Raw genomic sequence first — 20,222 nt, forward strand, 5'->3', positions numbered from 1 at the left:
TGACTGGCCACGTTAATGTCTACTACGGTCACCGTTTTTGCAATATTTACTGCTAAAAATGATTAGAATTGCAACAAGAAATCATTTTGAGTAAATAAAGTGCAAAAACTGAAATATGAGAGAATTGGGTGTAGCAGTATTGTCACACATGATTTTTTTTTTTATGGAAAATAATTATATACTAATTAATACCCGAAATAAATCTAAAATAACTATGTGTTGTGTGCCTTTCGTTAATGATAGCACCTTGTTGTGACATTGTTTTCTTTTGGTACAGAAAATTTGTAAATAATAATAAAGACATCTGATATGTTTTCATAACTTTGTTTATTGTAATTGTTACATCTTCATTAACTGCTGCTACTGGTTGCTTACTTTTTTTAGGAAACAGCCACTATCAGACAAAACAAACTCAACAAATAGACATGCAAAACATTACTTGCTTCTTTCAGACTTTTTAAGATAAAACTAAACTTATTATTTAGGAAACACTTTTTACATGGTATGGTGGTCAACAAGTCTCCCACACAGGTCTAGCATTTCTCCATTTGCCCTTCAGAATTATCCAGCCAGGCTCTGCACTGGTTGTTCTCTTTTTGCCTCCTCTCAGGTTCCCACACCGCTCCCTGAGGTCCTCTTCTGCACTCTCTTCACTCTTTCTCTTCCCTTTCCCTCCAGTTCCATCATTTTCATTCTTTAACTGCAAGAGGGGTATGTGTTAAATATAGATATTTAAAATGTATTGCTTTATCCTTACCTAAAATATGTTTACAATGTTTAGAGCTGTTAACTCGTAGCCCTTGTGGAGGCATACTGTGCCCAGTGAACAGATGGTCATTTTCAGCTCTAGACTGGGGAAGGTTAAAAGTCATTTCATATATCCCAGTGAAATAAAAATGTTAAATAGTTATGAGCAAAAATAACTACCATATACATTTTAAGAAACAAAAATTGGTGAGCGGTCATTTATTTAAGGTGGCAGTATGATTTTAAATGTAGAGTATAGGTCTTTTTACACTCAAAATTAAAATATGATGCTTTAAGACTTGTCAAATTTGCATATTTCTCTCCTTTTTGCTGAAAAAGGCAGCAATGAATTGTGTGTAATACACTGTGGATCAAAGGGCGTAAAGGGGGAAAGTCCTCTCTGGGGATGGTATAACGATTATCGGGACAGGGCTACTACTGTCTACGGCCCACCGATACTGCTAAGCCTGATCGGGACCTTACAAGTCGGTTGTTAGAAACTATCATTGCTTCTATGATACACAGATGCTGTGTGGGCAAACCTACAGGGGTTGGACAATGAAACTGAAACACCTGGTTTTAGATCACAATAATTTATTAGTATGGTGTAGGGCCTCCTTTTGCGGCCAATACAGCGTCAATTCGTCTTGGGAATGACATATACAAGTCCTGCACAGTGGTCAGAGGGATTTTAAGCCATTCTTCTTGCAGGATAGTGGCCAGGTCACGATGTGATGCTGGTGGAGGAAAATGTTTCCTGACTCGCTCCTCCAAAACACCCCAAAGTGGCTCAATAATATTTAGATCTGGTGACTGTGCAGGCCATGGGAGATGTTCAACTTCACTTTCATGTTCATCAAACCAATCTTTCACCAGTCTTGCTGTGTGTATTGGTGCATTGTCATTCTGATACACGGCACCTCCTTCAGGATACAATGTTTGAACCATTGGATGCACATTGTCCTCCAGAATGGTTCGGTAGTCCTTGGCAGTGATGCGCCCATCTAGCACAAGTATGGGGCCAAGGGAATGCCATGATATGGCAGCCCAAACCATCACTGATCCACCCCCATGCTTCACTCTGGGCATGCAACAGTCTGGGTGGTACGCTTCTTTGGGGCTTCTCCACTAGCCTCGTGAGACCATCCTGATCTCGCAAGCTTTCAAGGTTTCACTCGCAGATCAGTCTGGCTACTTTCCGTTAAAGAAAATTTGGAGCCGTTCACCAAACGAACGTCCAATCAGCGTTGGCTTTGAGGCGGGTTGAGGTGTGACGCAACAAGAAGCGCGACAGTTCAGTCTAAACAACATGGCGGCTTCAGCCGATGAGACTAGCGTTAGCGTGGCTATCGAGCAAGTTTTATCGGAATTACAGAGTATTTCTTCACTGAAAGAAGAGATAAACACTGCTCTGGAGGCTTTTCTCAGAAGAAAAGATGTTTTTGCTCTTCTCCCGACTGGTTTCGGCAAGAGCTTGTGGTTGTGTCCACAGTTAATCCTGTTGGATGTGGTTCGTCCTTCTTGGTGGTATGCTGACATTACCCTGGATACCGTGGCTCTTGATACATCACAAAGCCTTACTGTCTTGGTCACAGATGCACCAGCAAGATGTGCCCCAACAGTTTGTCCTCTTTTGAACTCTGGTATGTCACCCATAATGTTGTGTGTATTACAATATTTTGAGCAAAACTGTGCTCTTACCCTGCTAATTGGACCTTCACACTCTGCTCTTATTGGTTCAATGTGCAATTAATGAAGATTGGCCACCAGGCTGGTCCAATTTAGCCATGAAACCTCCCACACAAACATGAGGTGTTTCAGTTTCATTGTCCAACCCCCTGTAAGTGCACACTTGCTGCTTCCATAATGTTTAAAGTAAGAAAATGGCAGCAGAAAGCTGTTTATCAAAGCTTTTAACTGGTCTTCTTTCAATATGACCGACTCTGTAAAAGCAGGAGGCTTGGCAGTTTTCTGGCCTGGAGTAGACAGGTATGCTGACATAAAGCCAAGCAGGAGATAAATCATAAGTGAAGCAATTGTTGCTGTCAGTAAATCTGAAAACAGTTACGAGAGCTTTTCCCAACAATTTCAAGTCAGCCATACTATAGACCAGTCAGCGTGACGTCAGCGCTACATGCGGGTCCCGCTGGTAGGCAAAAGCAGGACTGTTCTCGCCAAACAACGTTACAAAACGGGTGAATTACAGCGTGCTTTTAGCTTGTTTATTTTCAAAGAAAATAAACAAGCTTCGTCCTTTGGTTCGTTTACCAAAGGACGAAGAAAGAAGAAAGAAATGGATCATTTCTATGAAAAGGATGCAGGCCGACAATCCCAAACGTTTTTTGGGAGCCGTCGTACCACGACTGAATTTGCAGTCTACACTTCAACTCCGGTAAATACAACTTAATTCTGCTCTAGTCATTGTTCTGCCTAAATAGCGGCGGAGGGGAGGTGGCGATGGCTAGACAGGGCCAGGAGAAGCGGAGTCAATGCGCTGCAGCAGCAGCACGCCGCATCATTTTAGTTTTCTTCGTGCAATCAGTGTGCAATAATGTTCACCAGACAGCGGCTGCATTACGCCCCTGCTCACCCTAATCCCTTAATCCCTCATGGGGTCGCAGGGGTTGCTGGTGCGTATGTCCCGATATAAAATAATTGTAGCCGTCCAGTGGTTTCATGGCTTTCGTGCTCTCTCGTATGTACTGGCCTGCGTGTTTATAAGGCAGTTGTATATGTCGCGGTACGGAACACTTGGCCAGCATTTCACAGACTCGCTCCGTCCCTTCAGGCTTTTGCTGTGTGGATCTGGCAATCTGACACCATCAACCATCAACTTACTCTTAAAACGATCTTGTGATACGTTATCTAAAGAAGAAAAATACCTGGAGAACTCGTCAGTTTCTCTGTTTGCGTCCGCCATTCTGTTCGCCTTTTGCCTACCAACCCGGATGAAAACAATAACAATGAACTAACTGGTCTATAGGCCTACTGAGAAGGGTTGTCCACAGTCGGAAAAAATAGATGTTAGACTGTTCAAAGCTCAGAAACGTGACTTTGGTGGATAATGTTGCTCCTAAATAAACCACAAGATATATGGAACAAAGTCCCATAAACAGACGAGTGCAAAACAGAAATGTTTGGCCATAGGCCTACACAGCACCATTTGGGGAAAAGCAAACATGGTGCACAACCCACCAGCAAATAATTAGAAGCTAATGATCTAAGCCAGGTACAGCCACATGACATGGGCCGCTTGTTGTCAATGAGACATTCATTCACTTCTCTCAATGCCATAGTATTCTGGAGTCAACTTGAGTCAGCTTGGATTCAGAGAAGAACTAATCATAATGAAAAGTGCCCTCAATCCTAATGAACTGAAATAAGGTTGTAAAACAGAGAGGTTAAGGATTCCTCCCCAACAATGTGACGAACAAATAAATAAAATACACAACTATTTGAACTTATTGTTGCTAAAAGTAGTGTTATGCTCCTGGTGTGTTATGTTATGGTTTTTATTCATATTTTACAGCATTTTCTTTGTTAATTCGGTTCTATAGGTCTTGCCATTCACTGTTATTTTTGCCGTTTGGGCATCTGTTGGGCAACAGCCGCGCAGGATCTTTAGTACTGTAGCCAGTGGGCTGCCAGGTTTGAACCCCAGCTCTGACTGGGGCAAGACACTTCACCTGCCATGCCTGCTGGTTGTGGCCTGGTGGCGCTGACACAGTTAGCTGAATCACCACTTTTTTGTTCTTTTTTCTATCTACACTTTATTCCTACTTGCTTTTATTTTGCTATATTTTAATGATGTAAAGCACTTTGCATTGTCTTTGTACTGAATTGTGCTATATAAATAAATTTGCCTTGCCTTGCCTTGACATGGCAGCCCTGCTTGTGTCAGTCTGCTTCGATGTAGCTCACCACTGTCAGAATGGGAAAGTGTGTTTTAATGGGTGACTACGGTGTAAAGCGCTTTGGGGTCCTCCGGACTTGATAATCCGCTACACAAGTGCAGGCTTTGCCGTATAGGTTTATTTCCTTGTGCTCATTGTCAGGTGTCTCTAGTTTATTATCTCTGTTATCTTATTGTGGGCTTTCTTATTTATTGTAGATTAGATTCTTTGTTCACCTTGACGCTCATTTTGTATTATATTTTTCTTAGATCTCTTTCTGTCTTCTCTGTCCCTGTTAATCATTCTCGTCCCTCAGCTCTCTGCCTGATCCCTGATGCACATTACTCACCTGACTGCTTCCACCTGTACTGTCCTAACTTTTAACATTCTTCCTAGGATCCACAAACCATTTGGTTGTCATTGTTTCTTTGTTGGTTCCTCCGTTGTACTGCCTTCGGTCCGTTTCTTCCACTCCATGCTTGGTTCTGATCCTGTGTTGTTTTATTGTTAAAACTCTTAATCCTAAATCCAAGTTCTGCTCTGTATTTGGGTCCTTTAAACTGAATCTTGACAGGTGGCTCTACAGAATTATGGGAGTACACTGAATATTTCACACAAGGTTTTTGTAATTGGGCTTTTGTTTTGTTTAATAATACTTTGTTTAATTGAACACTCAGGATTAGATTCATTTTAGAATCTGGTAAAGCTCAGATCATTTTCATTTGATCCCCATGCGTAAAACCAGAGAAATGAAGGGTGTACAACATTTTTTTAATGACTGCATAACTTCCTTGCATATCACTAACAAAACATGCCTTCCATTATTTCCTGTGAGTCAAATGAACCATGATATACAGTGCTGTGAAAAAAAATCTTGACTCCCTCGTAGATTTCTACTTTTGTTACCCTTAAATGTTTCAGATCTTCAGATTTGAATATCAGACAATGGAAATCTGATAAAAGACAATCAGTTTTTTACATCATGGTGGAGAAATACATGGATATAATTGTTTTTTTTATTCTCTGTCAGTATTTACACAATGATTTTACAGCATTATTGCTTTAGATCTATGACATTTAAATCACAACCCAGTTATAAAAAATATACAAAAATAAAACTGCTTCTGTTTGTTCCTTTTTCTCAACTTTAACAAGTCCAATGCTTTGGCTGATTGTCAGACAGAGGTACGGGATTTCCGGTTCCGCTTTGCTCGACGTGTGGATGGAAATCGAATGAACTCAAATTTGCTTTGGTCCGTGTTGGGGAAGGGAGGCGGGCCCGTGTGAAGCCTCTTGATGAAATGGACCTCTCTCTGGTTCTCCCTTGTCCTGCAGGCTTTGATGGGCCTCCCTTTCCTGGTGAAAGCCACATACCAGCCTTCATACTTTGCATTCTGCAGGGCTGTGTAATTGTTCTCCAGAACTATCTCAGTGAAGATACAGTCCCTGCTGCGGCCGTTTGGCTGTGTGGGCAAAAAGAGAATATTTTTGTAAGTGTTAATAGTTGAAAAGTTGCTCGAATTCATTTAAATACGCATAAAAGCAGCCTTACAGGACATCACAGAACAACAAGCAGCTATATCGTTAATGTACAGTTCTGAAACATGAAACAACTAACAAAACGGGTCATGGTTTACATTATCGTTTCTTTTTCTTTTTTTTTTAAATGAATACCTGAAAATAAATAAATATTTCCTGTTATAGTGCCACAGGAAGAAAATCTTGGCTTGCTTAAACCTTCCCTTCCCTCTGAGTGATGCAATCTGGGGTCAAGAGTCCTGCTCAGGGACTAGCTTGCTCTCTGCTGCACTACAGCCCTCCCTCCACAGCTCCGCCCCCACAGCAGAGCTTGCTGTACTGCTCTGTTGTTAACCCATTTTATTTCGGCCATAGCCCAATTCTCTCTTTTTAGCTTGCCTTTTGTCATCTGGCTATGTCTGTTTACCTGTCTTTGTTTTCTGAGTAGGTGCCACTCAAGACATTGGCAGTTTTCCTGTAACCTTAGGTTGTTTTTGCAATCTTGAGCTTGAACGATGGTAGAAGGGGAAGGGTTGTGAGCGTGACTCACGCTAAGGCTACGTTCACACTGCAGGTCTTAATGCTCAATTCAGATTTTTTGCTGAAATCAGATTTTTTTAGGGATGGCCATTCATACTGCTCTTAAATGTGACCGACTTTTGTCTGAACGGTTCAAGACCGCAAAGCAACCAGCATGCGCAGATAACAGAAGGAGACGTCACAGAGCAGCGCACTGTTTATGGAAGTAGTGGTGAATGTAGTTGTTTCTAAAAGTGTTCAATAAAGTTGAAAAATAAATAAATAAATAAAATACTCAGATACCAGCCGGCGTCTCTTCTTGTTATTATTAGAAAGCTGCTGAGCAATGGGAGCTGACTATATTAAGACCACATCATAGCAAGATGGAGTAAGGTAAGAAGAAAGCAACACATCTATTAACGGTCTTTTATGGAGCGCTAACTGCTACTACTCTGTGTGGATGTGTCGTAAGATACAGGACAGTGACGTGAATGATGGATAAAACACGACATCACCGTTGAGACTGTGTACACTTTGAAAAATATCCAACATGTATCCGAATTAGTACCACATATGGAAGTAGCAAAATCAGATTTTTTTAATGTGAAAAAAATCGGAATTGAGTCGTTCACACTGCCATGAAAAAGACGCATAGGGGTCTGATGTGGAAAAAAAGATTGCAGTACTGTACTTGGATCGCAGTTCCCTGCAGTGTGAACGTAGCCTAAGACATTCCTCCTGGCTCTGATTGGTTGTTTTTTGACCAGGACCAGTAGGATCCCTAGGATAAGCCAAAGGAGCTGGATTTTTCCCCCCGCAGATTATCCATCTCATATTATATATACTGTAAGGTCACAGTGACAATTTTAACAAATATATAAAACATAAATTTTTACTAAGGTTACAACCTGAAGCTTTAAGGAAAGTAATCACAGAGCCGTCTCTAAAAGTAGGTAATATACACTGAGCAAGCTCAATCTTACACAGTAAGGCCTCCAGGCACTTCCCCGTTAGTTGCTACAGGTGGCCTAAGTATTGTTAGTAGGTCACTCTGGATAACAGAATCAACTAGTATGAAAGTATGAAAAGTGTAATTGAATAATTCCTCTGAATGTTTTCCTTTAGACATTCAGTTAGCAGTAACCCCTGTCCTAAACATAAACCCTCATAAACTCTGATCTGTAGAAATAAAATGATTTAACGTATACTTAAGCTTTCTTCCAAACACCACCATGAGTTGAATTGAGCACAAAAAGGAAGCATGCCTAACAAAGATATGTTTTTAATCATGTCTTCTTCTATCTTAGAAATGCAGCCTGGAAGGTGCCACAATGCCTGTATTCTATTTATGCTGGTCCCAAACCCGGATAAATGGAGAGGGTTGCATCTTGAAGGGCATCTGGTGTAAACCTGTGGCCACATTTACCATGCTCCTGAAGAACATGATCACCATACCAGATTGGTCAAGGCCCAGGTTAAGCCATCACCACTGCTGCTTATGGCTGAGAGGTTACCGATGAAAATTAGACTAGTGTTGGTCAGCAAAGGAGAAGAGCAAAAAGAGGAGGAAGATGTGTCCATAGGCTAAGATAGTAGAGTTAAGGCAAAAGTCTAGGACGGAGAGTAGGAACTTTGAATGTTGGGACTACGGCAAGAACAGCTAGAGAGTTGGCTGACATGGTGCAGAGGAGGACGGTGGGCATACTGTGTGTTCAGGAGATCAGGTGGAAAGGTAGCAAGGCTAGAAGCTCAGGAGCAGAGTTCAAGCTGTCCTACCACGGGGTGAATGGGAAGAGAAATGGTGCAGGAGTTATCCTGGAGGAGGAGTTTGTCAGGAATGTAGTAGATGTGAAAAGTGTCGGGGTGATGAGTCCGAAGCTCGAAATTGAAGGTGTGTGATGTTAAATGTTGTTTGTGGTTATGCGTCAAAGGTGGGGTATGAGTGAGAGGAGAAATTCTAGACTGAGTTATACGAAGAGATGCACAGAGGTGAGAGAGACTGGTAATTGATGTAAATTTCAATGAAGCAGGGAACAGAGGTGAGGAAGAAGTAATGGGTAGGTTTGGTATCCTGAACAAGTATGCGGGACAGACGGCGATAGACTCTCCAAATAGGATAGAAATGGCTATTACTACTTAAGTCTATTGCTAGTCTTCACCGAGACGTTAGACAGACGTCTGTACATTTAATGTTGGCTGTGGAAGCAGCCAAAGTGGCATGTTTTGGATGGGGAACTAACAGAGAAAGCATGGTTTTAGGAGTTCATTTGGACCTGGTATTACATATTTGGTAGGTGTGAGACTAGGGCAGCTTGTAAAATAATAATCACTGTCCCGTTATTTTTCAGGTGTACTAAGGTAAAATATAGGGGTGTCGAAGCACGACTACAAATAGTCTAGAATTGCCCCTAAATTACACCCAGATGGATTGTATTTAGTAATTATGAGTCTTTTGGATACATTTGGTTGTACTAGATTTTATGTGAGAGTATCAAGTGAAGGAGAAAACATGCTTTCATTTCCTCCCACTTTACAATTTTGGGCTAATTTGCATAGGTTCCAATAAAATTAGGTAGCCATATCATCCATTTAGAAATCCCCCTTTTTTAAATCAGCATTTTTAATACCTGTACAGTTAGATTTCTCTTATGTTGTCAAATTTCCTTATTGTAAATTCTCTTAATCTCATATCTTTTTCCCTTGTATTTATCTGCCTGCTTCCTGTATTTCTCTACTGTGGGACAATGAATAATATTTATATTCTATTCTAAATCAAAGCAAATACTAAAAGTGAAATTTGACTTTAAAGTACATAGAAATACAAGTAATACTGTACTTACTTTTATCTGTCAATTAAATGAAAAGTTATTGTAAATGGTGCATAAGTTTTGTCTTTTAATTTTTCTGTAGCAACTGTTGTTAACCCTAACCCCAACCTATTTTCGATTTCATTTTTAGAGGATCTCTAGTCTCCTGTGTCACTGTTGCTGACTGTTTCAAGACTTGATAAGAAAAGGTGGTCATTTGTTGTTTTTGGAAAGACTATAAGTGAGCAGGCCTAATGAGCCATTCCCTTTCACTCAGAATTTGGATCTGAGAATCACATCACCTCCAACTTAATCCTATCCTTGTAGCAAATTGGAGAACCAACCAGATTTGCGAATTGTTGTTCTCAGTGACCAGCTAAATACTATTAGGGGTCCAAATATAATGCATTTCCTTCTGCGTCATGCATTCAAAAACACAGTAATGTGTTTCCCACCTGGGATCGTAAAGTACTGATGTAATCGCATGAAAGGAGGAATAAGTCATAATACACTTATAATGGACAACAGACCTTTCCTCAACGGTCCGTTGTTGCTGTGAAACCTCGCTGAATTTTAACTTCCACAGGATAGGTCTATGGTGTTGTATTCTGTTCTATTTCTGGTCCACTTCTCTTACTGGCTTCCATGTTTGCAGGCTGCTGCTCTTTTGCCAAGATAAAGTACCAAATGCTGTGCTCTATCCTGGTAACCCTGGGAACTCTCATACGATTGGCTCAGGAACCAGGGAGTAAACACAGGCTACACACTGCACCACAGTACATCCAGACCGCACTTCCAGGTTTCAATGGAGAAAAACTTGACATTGTTGGTCGAGAGGACCGATTGTTTATAGGAAATGTTACTTCCATACCAGGTGACAAATGAGAATGATTTTAGTTAATTTTACAATAAATCTATTACTTATTGCTGCTCTAAAACATTAGGAACCTGCAAACAAAAAGCTGTAGCACTGCAGCCCCTGCTACAATAAGCGAGTTGCAGGTCTTGGGCTACACGGTGCATTATGGGTAAGTTCCTTTTTTTGTTACCATACAACATTCAAAGAACGTGGAATGCATTGAAGAGAACTATTATTCTCTGACTGTCAAATGACACTGTCTGTCCTCTGCAGGGACACTGTTGCTGTCTTAAGCTGGGAACACTAAAGTTAAGCTTTGTTAAGTGCTTAAAGATGCTTAAAGCACTGATTTAGCTGAAGGTGCAACCGGGAAAGAGCGAGTTAAGAGATTGGGGTGGGGGGGGGGTGAGAGCAACACTGCGACGTGAAGGAGAGACAGGTATTTATTCAGTGAGGTGTGAATGGAGCTAAAACAGTGACAGCTTGCAGTATTTCTAAAGACACTTGGCATTATAAAATCAAACATTGAAAAATTAAACATTGAAAAATCACTTGCAATGATATTGAAAAAAAAGAGATTTGGCACTGAAAAATTAGACATTGAAAGTCAAACATTCAAAATACAAACATTGAAAAGCCAAACATCATATCAAATTAAATGTTTAATTTTTCAATGTTTGATTTTACAATGCCAAATCTCTTTTCAATATCGCCGTACGGGTTGATGGTCTCGAGATGCCCCAGGGCATGGAGATATGTGCTAACATCCCATCAGATAAAATGCTTCTGTACAGTGCACCTTACTGCGATGATAAACAGGAATATATTGTAGTTTTTAAAGCAATATGATATATTACTTGAACACTTAGCATATTTCTGTAATCCGCTACCTTCGTTCATTGCCTGTTTGTCAACGTTTTTGCCATCATTATGTGTAATATGAACTGTAATGTAGCCAAAGAGAAATTTTGCCACGGTAACATGAGGTGACAAATAAAATTTCCTTGATTCTTGATCTCTTCTTGATTCTTGATTCTTTGTAATGCGTTTCTCCCTACACTTGCAACAAAATGCAATTACCCTGAATTAAGTCTTATTTTAGCCACATTAACGTGAGTGAAGTGATATTACGACGTATGGTGCCACTAAGTGTGTGTGTGAATGGTTGTTTGTCCTGTTTGTCTCTGTGTTGCACTGCAATAGACTGGCGACCTGTCCAGGGTGTACCCCGCCTCTTGCCTATTGACAGCTGGAAATAGGCACCAGTGCCCCTCGTGAACCCAAAAGGGTTAGACGTGTTAGAAAATGGATGTGATGGATGGTGCCACTAATTAAGACACGGGGCGTTCATCTACTATATTTATCAACTTTTCTGTGTTATTCTTGGACATATTTGAACTACTTAAAAAGTGACAGTGAGCAAAAAAACAATTCTGTCGGGCTGATTCTATGTTCTGTCTCTTTACTCTCTTCCACAATGTTAATAAATCCTTAAACATAATGGAATTAAATACATAAAAATATATGATGGCCAATTAAACTATAAAAGCTAAATGGAGGAATAATGGAGGGAGGTACACAGGTTTGTTTTGTTACTTGACTGTTTATTAGCTGACTGAGCCATCAGCTGATGGCTGCAACATATAGAAGGTACTGATGGCTACATCAAAGTGCTTTTTTGGTATATTTCAACTGGGCCCAGTGACGCCGATGTATGGCAGTATTGCTTCTGTCAGTCTGCCCCAGGGCAGCTGTGGCTACTAACATAGCTCACCACCGTCAGGGTGTGAATGAATGGGTGAATGACTGACTGTGTAAACCGCTTTACACCACAATACCATAAAAAAATACAAAAAACATATTGTTTTCAAATGAAAGAACATATGCCAAGCGTTTATCCTGATAGTGCTTACTTTGTCCTTTTTAAACCTGAAAACAGTTTTGCACGAGGCGCGATCAGTAGACATAACCACTGTTGTGCCATCGCGCCGGCAGTACCACGGAACTATCAGAAAGCAAGATGCCTACAATTGACGCAGCTATTTTAAGAGCCAGCAGAAAGGCCTGTAATGCCTTGCAGTAAAGTGACAGCTCAGTATGGTCGATGACCAACCCCATCTCCTCATTGCACACATACGCAATATCATACTTCTGGTCACGTGGTCTTGTTGCAGTAAATATACACAAAAGCACTTCATTTACTAATAAATAGACCAAAAACAAAGTGCAAAACATAAATAAAATATAACAAGTCAACAGGGAGCGATAATTGAAGCAGAAAACCTTTGTGTGCAACCAGAGGGAGCTACTGGTATAAAAATTTGTGGAGTCACAGTATGTGACTAGGCCCCTTTAAACTGCATGTGATAGCATACTAAGATCAGAGTTCCAGTGTCGGAGGAAACCGGAATGTAGCATGAGAAAACCTCAGACTGTCCATGCCCTCCCTAGTTATACAGTCCAATATAACTCTGGCTTATCTATCTGTGTATGAGCTCATTTCCTATCTACAAACAGGCAGCAGACACAGTCCCAGCATTTCACCACCATGATGCAAAACAGATTTAGTTCCTGTCATGTCAGAAAATATGAATCCATCTTTTCCATTTCCACTGAAGGAAGGGGGTAGCAGACTCCACCCATAGATGGGCAGATGGGATTTCCCCTCAGAATTGTCAGGCTTGGCCTATATGGCTGAGCCATTGTCAGCTCCTGGAGAGTCTTGTTCCCCAAAAAGGAACGGTATACATTGAGTAACAGAAACACCTATGCGACCACTGTTCAGTTTACATTTTAGGGCATGAAACGTGTGATAAAGTGCAGGCTGCCTAAAGAGGGTTTCCAGTCTATAAGTAATGTGTTTCTACTTGATAATGAATAAAGATATTTCCGTTTGCTTAGAGAGCAGTGTGATAAAGGTAAATATTAAAAGAAATAATCAATGCTTCAACAGGAAAAAACTGAATCCGCAGCTGCAGGACAACAACATCCGTGACGTTTGGAAAAGCCTAAAAACAATTTCAGGTCACAAACAGAATACCCAGGCTGTTGGTGAATTGAGATGGGTGAATAAGCTGAATCAGCACTTTTTGAGGTTTGACCAACCTCTTGTGTGGTACCATTGCCTAAGACCGCACAGCCCAAAGACTTCAGCAGCCACAGGCCAGTAGCACTAGCATAACACGTGACGAAGAGCCTCGAGAGGCTGATCCTCAACCATCTTCACCCCCTGGTGAGGTCTTCACTAAATCCTCTGCAGTTTGCCTTCCAGGCTGGATTCGGGGTGGATGATGCTATCATCTACCTGCAGTACAGAGTTCAGGCCCACCTGGAGAATCCTGGGAGCACTGTGAGGATCATGTTCTTTGATTTCTCCAGTGCGTTCAACACTATCCAACCGGGACTCCCGAAGGACAAGCGGGAGTGGTAAGGAGTGGACCAACACCTGTTGCAGTGGAAACTGGATTACCTCACTGGTCGACCGCAGTATGTGAGGACACAGGGCTGTGGTTCTGACAGGCTGACCTGCAGTACAGTAGCACTGCAAGGAACTGTGCTGGCACCATTTCTGGGCAGCCTCTACACTGGAGACTCCTCCATCAGTTTATCAGACTGCCACCTACAGAAGTTCTCTGATGACTCTGCCATAGTTGGTCTAATCACAGATGAGGACAAGTCAGAGTACAGACAATAGATAGAGAGCTTTGCAGACTGGTGCCAATGGAATCACCTCATCTTAAATGCAGGGAATCAAAGGACCTGGTGGTGGACTTTTGGAGGTGTAGGCTCACATCACTGACACTGATGAACATCCAGTGAACTGATGTTGACATAGTCGACTCTTCTAAGTACCTGGGTGTTCACCTGAGCAATAAACTGGACTGGAGTCACACATGGATGCTCTTTAAAGGAAGAGTCAGAGCAGACTCTACCTGCTTAGGAGGCTGAGGTCTTTTGGAGTGCTGGAGGTGCTCCTGAAGACCTTATTGGACTCTGTGGTGGCATCAGCCATCTTCTATGGTGTGGTCTGTTAGAGCAGCAGCTTATCTATAGCTCAGAGGATGCAACTGAATAAACTCATTAGGAAGGCTAGGCTCTGTCCTGGGACGTTCCGTGGTCCCAGTGCAGGTGGTGGGAGACAGAAGGACTGGAAGAAAATAACATCACTGATGGACAATGTCTCCTGCTATAAGCATGGAGCTGGTGCAGAGCTTAATGGCGGCGGTCAGAGGGCCCGGTGGCGCCGGTGAATGGCAGCCTCGCCTCTGTCAGTGTGCCCCAGGGCAGCTGTAGCTACTAACATAGCTCACCACCGTCAGGGTGTGAATGGGTGAATGACTGACTGTAGTGTGAAGCGCTTTGGAGGTCATCAAGACTAGTTAAAAGCGCTATACAAGTACAAGCCATTTACCATTTAATAGCTCTTTCAGTGACAGACTGCTGCATTCCGGATGCTCTAAGGAGCGCTTCCGAAGGTCCCTCTTTCCAGCTGCTGTTAGACTTTATAATCCCTGTTGCTCACAACAGACTCAATAACTGTTTACAATATGCTGTTGGTTTCATGGGTTCTGATCTGATCCTGAATCGGTTACACTGGCTTTAAGATGCTAAGGTACATTTGCACACGCCTTAGCTACTTCAAGTTGCTGCTGTACTACCATGCATATTGCATATTATTTCATAGTGTTTTGTAACTAGGCTGGTGTTCTTTTTTCTACTGTTAATCTGACTATTTCATGTCCTTTACCTGAGTATGCTATATTATGAATAATTGTGCAATATTTATTCTGGTACTTATTTTAACTTTTATTATAGACGTTATTGAGAAAGGTAATCTCCTGTTGCTTTAAAACTGCCTGTAGGTTAGGTTAGCTTGTTTTTCTTCCCACTACTATAAACTATGTGTAACTCTGTCTGTGTCTCTGCCACTGTCACGCCCCAATTTCCCCATTCTGGGACAATAAAGGAATTTCTTATTATATATTTTGCTTTATATTATTAGTCAGCAGTCAGATAATTTGCACAGGCATTAATCAGTAAATAGGTACTGTTTTGTCTGTAAGATGTTTCCATCAAGATCAGCTTTGGTAAAATCTGTTTTCTTTGTTTGTTTTTTTATGTCTAGGAAATCACTATGTGTTCAGAAAAAGTGAAGAGGTCAGAAACTTGTCCCATACCTTTCCAACAAGTTTGCCCTTCCGGTTCATGCAGAGGTAAAGCCCACTTTCTGCACCTCGTATCCTCACTCGACTGCCAAAGGTGTCAGTCTCAACAAACAGGCGAGCTGCAATAAAAGGAGAAGAGAGCTGATAAGCAGAAGAAGAAATATTCAGGGCCAACAAAGAAAAAAAACTCACAAAGAAAGCACCAAGTATGTTTTGGGAGCTAAACCAGGATACAGGATCCATTTGGGTGCCACAGAGGACATTGTAAATAATGCTTGTTTTGTCTATCCCACATGCTATCTGTCTTTATGATATGAAAAATTATTCTTTATTAGCCCTTTAAGTTGAGTTCTCTGGGGGATAAGTACATTTCCTGTAACATGGTTTGCTATTTTTCTATATAAGCTGGGGTTTTGGAAAATATTTTGTATGTGGGTCTAAACATAGAATTGAGGGGGAATTTGCAGAATAGTGTTCTGCTGCATCAGGACAGGGTACTTTACTTTTGCCAGGATGTCACAGTCTCCTTTAGTCTATTTGCATTATTTAAGGATCAACTGGCAATCTGGGAATTAAGTTTCAATCCTCTATGAGTGCCCCTAAGTGGTCAGATACTTATAGGCCAAATGACTGATATCATCAGTTTTAGTTTCTTACATCCAGTATGCAAGGTGACTGAACCTTCATAATAGCGTGAGATAGAGTAGTGGTATAATTGGGTCATTGCTGTGATATTTAAGTCACAGTTGCATTGATTCGGGGGCAATTTGCACATGATATATGCGAGTTGTGATGCTTATAGGGCAATATATTTAATCATGTCCAAAATATCTGTGACAGCCTTACTTATTTAGTGATCAAATTATGTGGGCCATGATGTTAAAGTAGTAGTAAGGTGATACCTCAGCATTATTGATAAAAAAATCTTTAGAAGTCCTATATAAACAAACTGCACAATATTTAAAAAGCACAACTGATTAAATTGGGAGAATATTCATAAAAATCAAAATATGTCAGTTATACAACATTAATCATAATCTTTCACCTCCTTCACTTAGCCAGTTTGTAAATATTAGAACCACTCCAGTAAACATTGGAGAACAGGACTCATACAACCTGTCCCAAATACATCTATAAAATTAGCTTATAGATTGTCATAAATACATGATAAAATATATCAGTTTGTGTTCTATGTCCTGATCCTATTGTCTTGTTCCACTGCTCCTTTTTCTGGCAGCCTCTTCTCTGAAAATATGTTTTAGTACTTTTATAATCCCCCCCCCCCCCCCCCCCCCAATTTGGTAGTATATTATTCAGTGTCTGATTATTGTTATTGTAACCAGTCTCCGGTGTATATTCCTATTTTCACTGTTAGTCATACACACACCAACATATATATGTTGTTCCTGTGCAGGTACTACGGATAGAAAATAGCCCTTTAGGGCAACAGTGGTGCAGGAGTCCTGCAGTTGGCGGGTTGCCCCGGTGGCGTTGTTGTATGGCAGCCTCACCTCTGTCAGTCTACCCCAGAGCAGCTGTGGCTATTAACATAGCTCACCACCGTCAGGAATGGGTGAATGACTGATTGTAGTTCAAAGCGTTTTGGGGTCGTTGGACTAGTTAAAGCGCTATACAAGTACAAGCCATTTACCATTTAGTTGAATTCATATTTAGCAATGTTATTAATGTACAAAGCCCCTGTCAAACACACATATTCTATTCTGTTTCTAATGGGTTTGTGTCTTCCTATGCTATTGAAAAACAACAACAGTGTGACGGGGTATGAGGCTCAGATAAAAGATTTTTAAAAATGTGTTACCCAAGAAACACAAAATTGTTATAATTATTCATCCAGTTTGTCTAGAATGTAATCTAAAACTTGTGCAGGTCAAAGGTCAAGGAAAGGACAGCTGACATCTCTGCAGACCCCATATGTCCTGGACACAAACTATTTAGACTTTTACCTTTTGTTGCTGCTACAGAGCGTTTTGCAAATAACTGCAAGCAGCTGCAACATAAAAAGTTTCTTCCCCCGGTATTTCAGTCTGATGAACACAATACAGCCTGAGACATCAACCAAACTGCTGTGAAACAATTTAAGTATATTTAAACTATTACAACCTGCCTTTCTTTTTTATTTTCTTTACATAATATGTGGCTATACATTCCCATACACGTACATACTATTCCTTTTACCCTTATTTTGTCTCCTCTAACGTTAATATATTGACACTTAATGTCTGAATGCTGAAACTGAACTCAAGTTCCTTGCTTGTGCACACACTCTTGGCTAACAAAGTTGATTTATGTATAGATGCACATAAGAGAAGCGATATTGGCAGTATCTATCTATGTAGTGTATTTATATGTATATAGCATATATTATAATATCTTTCCCTGTCATGACCTGCTCCTGTCAAAAAAACTGAGCAGACAAACACTAAAATGTTTGCCCCCCAGTTGATTAAACAAATGTTATCTCTGACCATTACTGTTCTGGAAGCAGAATATACACTCTTAATTGACTTTATCCTGCTGTTAATTATGACCATTGGGCATTAAAACAACCTTGTGTATTGGGACTTTAGACACAAAGGACTTTTCCTAATCAGCTGCTAGTTTGCCAGACGATGGCTTTATGGATACAGCAGGGAGGCTAAATTAACATACAGTCCTTAAAAACAGCCTCAAAAGGGAGGGACAGACAGACTGTGGGTGACATGGCTAGTTTGGCCAGAGGACATTAGTCCCCAGCAGAGGCTTTGTCCCACCAAAACTTAAGCTAATCACTTAAGTCCTTACAGGACACTCCTTGATATCAAGGGTTTAACTATGCTCCAACAAGCTGTAAAACTACAAACTTGCCTGAGACTTACAGTGTTGTCTCTTTTAAGAAATGTTTTATGACCATTCTAAACAGACGAGTTCTTCATAAATCAGAGGTTTCCAAACTTTTCAGTTTCAAACCTAGAAAATACCAGTGGAAGAAACTTGGGACTCCACCAGTCAAGGTAGGGCTGCCAAGTCAATAAACAGGGGTAGAATGATGCCACAAACAGCCAATATAATATCACTGTTATCTATATTTGCAAGTAGGATTCTGTTTTGTTTCTTACATTTAGCATAAATATGCCGATTTATTGTATTCATTAACGCATGTCTGGTGGTTTAATTTATTTTCTGAAGAACACCTCCTGACCCACTATTAGAGGTTTGATTCCCATCTAGCCTTTGAGCTCCACTGGTTTGAATGCTATAGGATTCATATTCACCCTAAACTACCCCTAACTTGAATAATTTAAATAATCTGGACGCTGGTTCCTTTGCTGTGGAGAACAATCCACATGGCTTCAACCTGGTGGTTCACGTCAATATTTCGCTGTTTTAATCATAAACACTTTAATCTTTACAGAAAGAGCAAACCAAGTCCCCAGGGTAAGTGTTTCATTGCAAGTTGTGGAGAGTGCAGGATGTGTGAGATGTGGAATGTGGGCACATGAGCAGGTCTGGGCCCGGTTCTTACCGTACAGGTTCCCATCCTCGGCGGTGGCGCTGACTCTCTTGCCCTGGATCTGCACGTGTTTCCCGCTGGTGCGGCTGTAGAGCTGGTACACCCGGACCTGCCTGCGGCTGAGCTGGTCCGTCGTTGCGCCCTGCGTCCTCACATACTGGTTAAAATTAGGAGACGAGTGATTCTCCCCCTTTTTTATGCAAAGGGAAAAATGAAATCCATAACTGCGTCTGTCTCTAATCTCGGACGCGTCAGTGCGCTGTTAATTTTAGAACCAAGTCATGGTCCACAGCTTTTGAATCAAACATCAAACTATCGACATCAGTTATTCTAACTTTTCAATCATCTTCTCACCTGAGCGTGGCACCACAGAACAAAAAAATTAAACGATCTGCAAAAAAACAAGTAGAAACACGTCTGAGCGACAAGGAGACTTTACAGCATCAATTTACTTTTAGAGACTCGGTTAACTTACATGTAAAAATAGCGCTTGTTTATTCCATACATCCTCCTCCTTTATTTCATCCGATCAATCTAGAGATTCCTGAGGCCGATAAACGCCACAAGGATGGTGAAAATAAATCCAGTAGCTTCCGAAAAGTGGCATATGCACTTTTGATGTCCATCCACACCAACAAAGTAATCACAACGGGGAAAAAAAAGACACACGGATAACCCGCAAAAATTACCCAGAGGACAGACCCGGCACAAGTTCATCGATAGATCCACAAAACGCATCAAAAGCAATGAAGTCCATCATAGAAAGCCTGATGGATCTGCGTCTACAACTGGGGAGGGAGGGATGTGCAGCTGGAAGCAGCAGTGCGTCTGCTTGGACTGAATCCAGCTTCTGGAAAAGCGCGCTGCCTCACTAGGATCCGGCTGCCCACTGGTGGAATGGCGCAAGGCAGAAGTCCCTCCCTGAGGGCCCCGTGCTGAGGGTGGGCACACCACAGGGACCCCAGCGACCATAGGGAGGCGACCATGTCCCTAAACCAACTTCATACGGCACACCAAAGTCAAAAATCCCGTCCACCCCTCTGTTTGACCTGAGATCATCACTGCTGAATTGTATTTAAAAGTGAGGATTATGATGGGTGTTATAAATGTTTAAGCAAAACACAGGGTTTCTATCACCTGCCAACTCATGCGAAAAGCACCAAATAAATCATCAGACAAAATGACAGCTTGATCATCCCCGCA

At 41.3% G+C, this 20,222-nt stretch overlaps 1 protein-coding gene across 2 annotated transcripts; it reads right to left on the reverse strand.

Moving 5' to 3' along the window:
• Positions 1–5,642: 5,642 nt before the first annotated feature.
• On the reverse strand, positions 5,643–20,002 carry fgf17 (fibroblast growth factor 17). Of its 2 annotated transcripts, none has more exons than XM_012849435.3 (5): positions 19,495–20,002; positions 19,374–19,410; positions 19,032–19,209; positions 15,521–15,627; positions 5,643–6,103 (listed from the first exon to the last, which is right to left on the reverse strand). In XM_012849435.3, exons 1-5 carry the CDS (start codon positions 19,524–19,526, stop codon positions 5,816–5,818), a joined length of 642 nt encoding a protein of 213 aa, XP_012704889.1. In that variant the 5' UTR covers positions 19,527–20,002; the 3' UTR covers positions 5,643–5,815. The 2 variants fall into 2 exon arrangements, with proteins under 2 accessions (XP_012704889.1, XP_021164595.1); XM_021308920.2 differs by having other exon boundaries at positions 19,032–19,176; positions 19,495–20,001.
• Positions 20,003–20,222: the final 220 nt, after the last annotated feature.

The sequence above is a fragment of the Fundulus heteroclitus genome, chromosome 12, assembly GCF_011125445.2.
Source record: "Fundulus heteroclitus isolate FHET01 chromosome 12, MU-UCD_Fhet_4.1, whole genome shotgun sequence".
Taxonomy (NCBI): Eukaryota; Metazoa; Chordata; class Actinopteri; order Cyprinodontiformes; family Fundulidae; genus Fundulus; species Fundulus heteroclitus.

What these genes read in the sequence shown, in the direction of transcription:
- fgf17 (XM_012849435.3), bottom strand. Translation starts at nt 19,526, where the DNA reads ATGTATGGAATAAACAAGCGCTATTTTTACAT. An exon ending in AACAAGCGCTATTTTTACAT is followed by an intron (nt 19,411 to 19,494) that starts GTAAGTTAACCG and finishes GTTTTTTTGCAG; the next exon opens with ATCGTTTAATTTTTTTGTTC. An exon ending in CGAGGATGGGAACCTGTACG is followed by an intron (nt 15,628 to 19,031) that starts GTAAGAACCGGG and finishes CTTTTATTGCAG; the next exon opens with CTCGCCTGTTTGTTGAGACT.